General features: G+C 37.4%; 1 protein-coding gene across 1 annotated transcript; it reads left to right on the forward strand.

Moving 5' to 3' along the window:
* Nucleotides 1-426: 426 nt before the first annotated feature.
* LOC142626075 (E3 ubiquitin-protein ligase WAVH1) lies at nt 427-3,436 on the forward strand. Its single transcript, XM_075799849.1, has 2 exons — nt 427-1,251; nt 1,401-3,436. Exons 1-2 carry the CDS (start codon nt 859-861, stop codon nt 3,108-3,110), a joined length of 2,103 nt encoding a protein of 700 aa, XP_075655964.1. The 5' UTR covers nt 427-858; the 3' UTR covers nt 3,111-3,436.
* The last annotated feature ends 5,897 nt before the right edge of the window (nt 3,437-9,333 follow it).

The following is a 9,333-nucleotide window of genomic DNA, read 5'->3' on the forward strand; positions in this document are numbered from 1 at the left end:
TCAGCTGAGTCAGCTAAAATTTGCAGTGAGCATTGAATTCTCATCCTCATCGCTCATGTGTCAGTAACTTCATGCAGATGTTAAAAAATATATAAATATATCTATCAGAAAAAGAAATTTTGCTTTGTGAGGAAAGGGAAAGGTGGCGAAGAGTAAGGCGAAAGTCTTGAGTCTAAACTGTAAATTAATGTGCCCTCCCACAAGGTCACCAATGTCACCAACGAGATTTTTCAAATCTCATTGCAGAGAGAGAGAGAGAGAGATGGGTCGGTGACCATAACGTGGGAACGGGACAGTGAAACCCAATTCCAAGAGTCAGTCCCGTTGACTTGTTACTGTAGGTAGCAACCTACACATGCCGGTTACCAATTTGCTAATCCCAATACACCACTTTCAATTTAAAAACATATAAAATTCCCATACGGTAAAGAGTGATTGTATTTTTCTATTGCATTTTGCATATATCATATCATATCATATCTTCTGAGAGAGAGAGAGAGAGAGAAAGGGAGAGATTTCAACTTAGCAGGAACAGTGAGGCCTTTTCATAGCAGAACTCTTTTTGGGGCTTTCGAAAGAGGAAAACAGAAATAATACACCAGCTTATTTGTAGAGAAGCAGAGAAAATAGAAACATGGAAAAGTGGAGGATGAAAAGGGTGTCTCTATCTAATCCATTTCTTTTGTCCTTTTAATCAATTCCATGCCCAACCCCGACCTCCCCTTTTGTCCTCTTCATAATACAACCTCTACCAATTCCCTTTTCTAAAACCCCCCTTTGAGGATCAGAAACTCAGAGAGAAGCTTTGAGATTGTGAAACCCAAAGAGAGAGAGAGAGAAAAAAAAAACCAAACTAAAATGGTGACTGGTTGGAGAAGAGCGTTTTGCACATCAATCCCCAAAGATAGAGAAACCAACAAAGTAATATCAACAGAGAAGCATCAAAACCAGCATTGCGAGAATAGCAATCAGAGCCCCAGAATCAGCTCCAAGTTCGGATTTTTCTCCAACCCATCAACACCTCGCTTGCAATCTCTGCCAGTCTCAAGCCCAAGTCTCCGGTGCCGAACCTCCCTCACCAACACCGCAACACCCACTTCATCGGTACCCAATAGCCCAAAACTCCATTGTAAAACCGCAACTACTCCAAAGAAAAACAACAGCCCAAGATTGTTCCAGCTCTCCAATCCTCCTTCCCCCAAATCACCCTCCAGCTTCTCACTCCTCAAAGCTACGTTAAGACTCTCCAAAGTAAGCATCTTTTTTCTGTTTCTCACAGTCTCTTCAACTGAGTCATCAATCTTTCTCTGTTCTTATTACTTTTTCCGTGACGTTTTTGCTTTTTTTTTTTTTTAATATCTTTTCTAATATTCTTTGTGTTTGTTATTATATTTTTGCAGAGTAGATGTGGAATCTGTTTACAGAGCGTGAAGTCAGGTCAAGGAACGGCCATTTTCACCGCCGAATGTTCTCACACTTTCCACTTCAATTGCATTTCTTCCCACATCAAAAAGCACCGACTTTTGGTTTGCCCTGTTTGCAACACTAATTGGAAGGAACTACCTTTGCTTGCTTTCCATCAGAACCCAGTTAGCCAAGCAGCAGAGCATAATAATGACAATAACAAAGTCAAAACCAAGACTTTGCGAGTATACAACGACGATGAGCCATTGATGTCTCCCACTCCCGGTGCTCGCTTCAATCCCATACCGGAATCAGCTGACGAAAACGAAGATGACCAAAACGACACCGTCGAGTTCCAGGGCTTTTTCGTCAATTCCACTCCTACTGATGTTTTCAGACACGTGGATGTGAGTTTGTTGCCTGAGGCCGCCGTGGTTGCTGTTGGAAAGAATTACGAGACGTACGCTGTCGTTTTGAAGCTCAAAGCTCCGTGCGGAACGACGTCGTCTCGCTCGGCGCGTCGAGCTCCGATTGATTTAGTGACCGTGGTTGACGTCAGTACAAACATGAGTGGGCCCAAGCTCGTGATGATGAAACGCGCTTTGCGTTTGGTTGTGTCGTCGCTCTGTGCCACTGACCGTCTCTCTATCGTCGCGTTCTCAGCCACTTCGAAGCGGTTGTTGCCGTTAACGAGGATGACAACTAACGGCCGTAGATCCGCGAGAAAGATGGTCGACGCGCTGTGCTGCGTTGGCCAGGGCGCGTGTGCTAACGACGCGCTCAAAAAGGCTGCGAAGGTTCTTGAAGATCGTCGAGAGAGGAACCCAGTTGCGAGCATAATGCTTCTATCAAACGAGAGCGGAACTGATCATTCGGTCAATCACAAGCGCAGCTCTCCAGTGGTGTACTCCACGCGCCTCTCTCAAATCCCCGTCCACACCGTGTGTTTCGGCGCGTGGGATCACGAGGACGCGTTTGCTAAATGTGTTGGTGGTTTGTTAAGTGTTGTGGTCCAGGATCTTAGAGTTCAACTGGGGTTCGCGTCCGGGTCCGCCCCTGCCGAGATTGCTGCGGTATATGCACTAACGGGTCGGCCCGCTGGTCTCGGGTCGGGTTCGGTTAAACTGGGTGATCTATACGCCGAGGAAGAAAGGGAATTATTGGTGGAGTTGAAACTGAAAGTGAAATTACCAGCTTCTTCGATTGGGCCCCACTATGTTTTATCCGTACGGCCTTCTTACAAAGACCCAACCACGCAGGAGCTTGTGTTTTGCAAAGAACAGGCACTCCTCGTACCTCGTCCACAGCCCGTTCGATCTTCATCTCCGAGCATCCAACGGCTCAGGAACCTCCACGTCACGACTCGCGCCGTGGCTGAGTCTCGGCGCTTAGCCGAGCACAACAATTTGTCAGGAGCTCACCACATGTTGACCTCGGCTCGAGCCTTGTTGATGCAGTCAAGCTCAGAGTCGGCTGATGAGTATATACGCGGCTTGGAAGCCGAGCTAGCCGAGCTGCACAAGCGAAGGCTGAGCCAGCTGCAAAGCCAAAGGCAAAGAGGGAACGAACGTGTGGAAGAGAAGCCGGAGCCGCTTACGCCCACTTCGGCTTGGAGAGCCGCTGAGAGATTGGCTAAAGTGGCTATCATGAGGAAGTCAATGAATAGAGTCAGCGATTTGCACGGCTTTGAAAATGCAAGATTTTAGTTGGTTTTTTTTTTTTGGGTTCCCTTAATTTTTATTTTATTAATTTTGTAGCAATACAAAGAAATTAGTCAATTTATATATATAAATATAAAATTAAATAATGTTGAAAAAACCCCAAAAAAAGAAAGTAGAGAGAGAGAGAGAGGTTGGGTATGATTGAATAGGGCCCAGGTCCATGATAGCGACAAGAAGTACCCGACGGCTTGGCCCTTTTCAGCCGTGGAAAGTGATAGGATAGTGAAGGGGAACCCCACATTCAATTTGATTGGGCTGTGAATTCTGAAGCTCTCTCTTATTTGTCTCTATTCTATTCCTCTTTTTCATTATCCCTTTCTTTCTTTTTTCTTAATGTTTAGCTACGATGCAATTTAGAGTTATTTTCTTGGCGGTAATTGAAAAGATCATTTATGTTTAATATAGTTAAATAATTTTTTTAACGAGTCATTTGATAAGCTGGTTTGGTTTAGAGCTATAATCTTTGTCCTGTCTTTTGGATGCAAAAACCGATAAAGAGCAATATTTTAGTTTAAATTCTTAAAATAAAGGGGTTAAAAATATGGAAGAATTGGTAGGGACTGTTAAGTAGGGACATAGCTATATTTATAATTCACTATCTCTGAATTATTGCATCTTCTTTGCTTGGTTTTTGGGCCCAATTTGATAGAATGTGTAAATTGGAAATAGGTGCAAATGATGAATGGGTCCAAATTTGTATGTTTATAATTAGCTGTAAGTGGTTTTGGTGGGTTTAACGCCAAAGTGGTTGTGGTTGGGAGGTGAGGACACAAGATGATGCCAAATGCTTCTGGATTTTTTTAAGGATGATTTATTTAAGGGTTTGTTAGGATTCATTTATAAAAAAAAATAAAAAAAAATCGGCTGGAGGACTTTGCTCTAATTATTTATTAGTAAATGCTTTTAAAAAGTAGTAAATGATTTTGTTGCTTGCTACCAAAAAATCATATTCTTTAAAGTTTCATGCCACGACACATAACCTAAAGGCTGTTAAGTATTGGTACAGATTCACTGAACATAGCTGAGATGTTGATTGTTTGATCATTTTTTTTTCTTTTTTGTTTGTCTTGTGCACCAGTCAGAAAGACCTGCCCATGTTGAATCCTATATATGTACCTTAACAAATGTATATGATCTGAACTTTAAAAAAATATGTATCATCATGCATCCCACTAGGTCACTAACCATAAAATCTACTATACTAGGCTCAGTCGGACATTTTCTTTTGAGAGAATTTTTGTAAGCTTCTAAGAATTTGCTTGTATTGCGGCGTCCATTGTCAGAGTAAGTACAAAAAAGAAAAAAGAAAAAGAAAAGAATGCATTGCAATTTGCAACCTACTTGCCTATCCATCCACTGATTTAGAATTATATTATTAGCTTGTCACTCAAATTACTACAGTGTTGCCAACACCGTATTTAAGTTTTGTGATTTGATGTGCGATTATTGCAACCCTGAATTTGATACGTCCTTTTCGATTTGTCATACTAGTTTCTTCAACTTTATTAGTAAGTCATTGAAATTGTATGGAAATTCCCTTTCAAATTAGTGATCATTATCCTTATATCCTAATGTATCTAAACCTTCATCAAAATCCTCAATTCATTGGCTGAATCATTACAATACAGTTCAATCCAACTAAACAAGGTCCATTGTCGAATTCAGATTTGGACCACTTGTGATGCTTTTAATGTTCAAACCCTCTTTTGTCAACTTTCCTGCTTAAGCCATAAAGTCTGAAATCCGAATAATTTTTTCTTTGCCAAAGTTGTTTTTAAAACCACAATTCAGTAAGCCAAACTTAACAAAGAACAGGTAGCTTCACATCTCTATTCTAAGCCAAAAAAAAAAAACTGATCAAATAGTCAATATCATAAATTGCACCACTTTGAACAATGTTGAGCCCAATGATAAAATGTTTGACATCACTTGGAATGGATTATTCACAAATAAATAAAAAAAGGCTACCACTTTTTTTCTTATTTGCTCCTTTTTCAGGTTATGACTTTAGTAAAACGTTTGTGAAGAATGAAGAAAACTGAGAAACTTTTAGGCGTTGGAAACTTTTGAAGCTTATAAATCTGCGTGAAAGAGAAAAAAGGGTGACAGTAACTTAAGCTCAAAAAAGGTAGAGAGTCTGTCTGAGACACTTCGATTGTTTTTATCTTTCGGGTGTGGGAAGGTACCTCTCTTCTTCACTCTAACTTTTGCAGATGCCGATGTTTTCCTTAAATTGCGCAACACTTTTAGTGCCTTTTTAGTGGTGTTCATGAGTGCCCAACTTTATGTACTATTATTAAAATGTGCATCCTATAAACGACATCATTTCTTTCTTCCATTTGATTTTTTCTAAGTGAAAGTTCGAGAAAAAGAGTAGCAGATGAAATGTAATCTGCCTATATCTTCCTTTATATATATATATATATAATAGAAATGGGAGTGTTTCACTTTTTGTTAGCTTCTTCATGTTTTATACATAGAAATATCAAATTCTGTTATATCTGTATAAAATAATATAAAAAATATTTAGAGACTTTCTTAAGGTGTATTACATGCAATACACTATAGATAGATATGATATGCTTTATTATACACAGAAATATCAAATTTTGTTATATCTATACAAAAAAAAATGAGGCTTTCTTAAGGCGTATTATATGGAGTACATTATTGATAGATACAATAAGATTTTTTTAGTATGGCTCTTTCATACACAATTTTTTTTATTTGCATAATGAGAATAATATATGGTATCAACAAAGATTTATATAATTTCATTATGAACCAAAGGGGCTGGTGTTTTTACAAGAAATATCTAGAGATATAGAGAAAATATTCATTAGATATATACTTCGTATTAGAGAATTAACTACAACGATTCATGATAAAAGTTAAATGTTACTGTGATAATTTAACAACATTACCATTCAAACTTACAAATAAGAAATAATATCTATATGATTTTCAAGTAAATAATTGTTAATTAAAAATGAGTTTTAGATCTATATTTCCTCTAAAACTCAATAGTTAATGACAGTTTATATTATTATTAAAAGGAAATCTACAACCCAATAAAAATATATGTAAATTTTATCACTGGAATCAATCGAACTTAACTAAGGCATCAAGCTCCCACCAATGCCTATCCTGTTTGGGAAATTTTGGTAGGCTCTAAGCATTTGATTGCAAAGGCAGCTTGTATTTAGGATTTGGGAAGATCCTTGGGTTCCGGACCTCCCAAATTTTATTCCCAAACCCAAAGATGGAGTAAATTCTGATGAAGTTTTATTGGTTTCTCAACTTCTTAATTCCAATCATTGAGCTGGGACGTTAATAAATTAAGTTAGTGGTTTGAGAATGCAACCATTGTGTCTATTCTTAAGATCCCTATCTCTCCTGATTGTTTTGAAGACATTGGGTTTGGACTCCTATTCAAGCTGGTGAGTTTGATGTTAAATCTGCATATTGGATTTGTAGAGGACTTACTGCGTGTAGTATTTGGAAATCTAATTTGCATAAGAGGCTTAAGATGCTTGTCTGGAGAATAGTGACTAGATGTTTGTCAACAGAGGAAAATTTAAGCAGGTTTATAGATGGTGGTGACACAATGTGCCCACTTTGTAATTTAGGGCATGAATCTTCTGTTCACCTTTTTGCCTTGTGTCCAGGCACTAAAGCAATTTGGTTTAAGAGTCAATGGGGGTTGAGAATGGAAGTATTGGGTCTTTCCATTGACCTTGATTTCATTCAACTTTTATTTTTCCCCCCTTTTGGGGATGATTTGATTTGTCCTTAGAACAAAAAACTAAAAGATTTTTTGCTCTTTGGTGATATTCTCTGTTATGTAGTTTGGAAGTTGAGAAACAAAATTTGTTTTGAAGGCATGTTGCTTGAGTTTGATGTTTTAGAAGCCAATATCTTAAAGACTGTTGGCTGATCACAAAAGATCAAGAGTCTCTGCTGGTAGCCCTCTTATTTCTAGGCAATCTTGGTCTCCTCTAGCTCGATATTCAAATAAAATCAATGTGGATGCTGCGGTTGGCCCTAATTTTGCTTCAATAGTTGCGGTGGCGAGAGGCTGGGGAGAGGAGTTAGTGTTTGCTTGCTCTCAAAGAGTGCATACCACCCTCCTTCTCCAAGCTAAGGCTAAAGCTATTATATGGGTTCTGTTATTAGCAAAAGATTTGGTGGCTGCTGCTGTTTCTATTGAGACCGATTCTATGGTTTGTCATGATGCTTTGATTGATATTCAGAATTAGATCCTTTTGTTCTGATATTCAGAATTTGTTGGCTTCTCATTTTAGTTTCTCAATTTATTGGATTCCTAGGGAGGCACCTTAGCCAAATGGTCTCTTAATTGTAAAGTCGTTTTTTTTCTTTTTTATTGGGTTGGTGTTCTTTCTATTTTGAGGATGTTATCAGGAAGGAAACTTGTTGTATTGTGCCATTTTTGTTTAATAAAATCTTGATTCATCAAAAAAAAAAAAAAAAACCAAACTTAAGCAAAATTATGTTAATAAAAGAAAGTTGGGAAAACAAATGGGGTTATTGGAGTACTCCGGGTTCCTAAATTCTAATCAGGCATTGTTATCTGATTACCTCACTCTAAAAAGATGTAACAAACTAGGGTTTTCACTTTTTCTCAATTTTTTTTCCTTCTAAGTAAATTGGAAAAGGAGAGGCGTCAATGGGATCCATTAATCAATAATCAGAATTTTAAGAATTTTAACCCTCAAGGAAGTAAGGTTCTGAATAAATCTCCATCCTTAGTTCTTATTCTCTCCTTACAATATGAGACAAGTTTTCTTTGTCCAGCAAAAAAGAGAAGTCTTCTTTGGTAAGTAAGTTGAAGAAGAAATCTTTTAAAAATACATTAATTGTTACTGTGATAAGTGGTACTATTTAATATACAAGAAGGAACTCAAAAAACAAAAATTAAAGAAGAAATCAGTAATCATTATTATAAGACTTTAACTCTGCTCTCAAAAAAGACTAACTCTGAAGGCAGCTAGGTTCTTAATAACTCTTCTCTCGTTGCAATATTGGACAAGTTTTTTTCAGTAAGTAAATTGAAGAAGATGGTGATTATCCCAAAAAAAAAAAATTGAGGAGGATGATTGTTATTGTCGAGGATTTGTTGGAGTGCCTGAAAGTTGTTAAGAAAACACTAGAAACTCAAAAGTATGACATACAAGAGAGTAAAAGTCTTATAATTATGATCCCAAGAAAAGAAGAAATAACCTTATTTTTCTCAATTATTAGTCTAAAGTTCATATATATAGAATAATAATACATAGAATACTGAAAACAACTACATAGAATAATAATACATGAATTTGAGAATTTCTCCTTCTTGTTCTTTGTCTATTGGGTGCATCACTCAAGAATATTAGAAGTTAGTTTCCCAGTTTATTGGTGGAGGGGAAAAAATTAAATTAGAAATGGAAACTGGCAACTCATCCAAGAGATTACTATTATGATTGATGGATTCAAGCTAGAATTAGTTTGGAGAGTTCACCTAAAAATAAAGTAACAAGTATAAAACAAAATAAAAAGACAAAATCCCCCCTGAAATCTGGAAGGAAAAATAAATTTTAGTGAAAACTGCCAACAAATAGAAGGCTATGATTTCTTTCCCAAAAAAGAAAAAGAAAAAAAAAAGAGAATATACCCCATGGAGGATCAAAAGTATAATTTCAGAAATAATCTCTCTTACAGACCATGTAAATAGACCTTTTCATTGGATTCCAAGAGTAACCAATAGGGTTGCTCATGTTCTTGCTAAATTTGTCTATATGACAGGATAATTGGTTCTTTTGATGTTAGCAACTGCCTCTCCTGTCTCAGTGTGTTCTAAGGATGGAGGCAGGTTTGATGTCTGTTGTGTAGTCTTTTTCTCTTAATAAAGATTTGCAGTTCATTAAAGAAGAAGAAGAAGAAGAAGGTGGGCCACTACCTGGACTTTTTCCTTATCCCCCAAGCAAACTTGAGGCAATAGGGCTTTTATATCCACCAAGTGGACCTCGACTTTTTCTTAAATTGGGAAAATTGAACCATAAAAATTCAAGAGCCAACCCATTTGATTGAAATTAAGGACCACGACAACGTAGGTTGCCATCCCCATGAGAGGCAGAGATGACATCTCTCAGGAAGCTAGGGGTTATTGGGCTTTATATACAAACATGCCTTAGCTTGTCTTCTACTACAA

Source organism: Castanea sativa, chromosome 2, assembly GCF_040712315.1.
Source record: "Castanea sativa cultivar Marrone di Chiusa Pesio chromosome 2, ASM4071231v1".
NCBI classification, from domain to species: domain Eukaryota; kingdom Viridiplantae; phylum Streptophyta; class Magnoliopsida; order Fagales; family Fagaceae; genus Castanea; species Castanea sativa.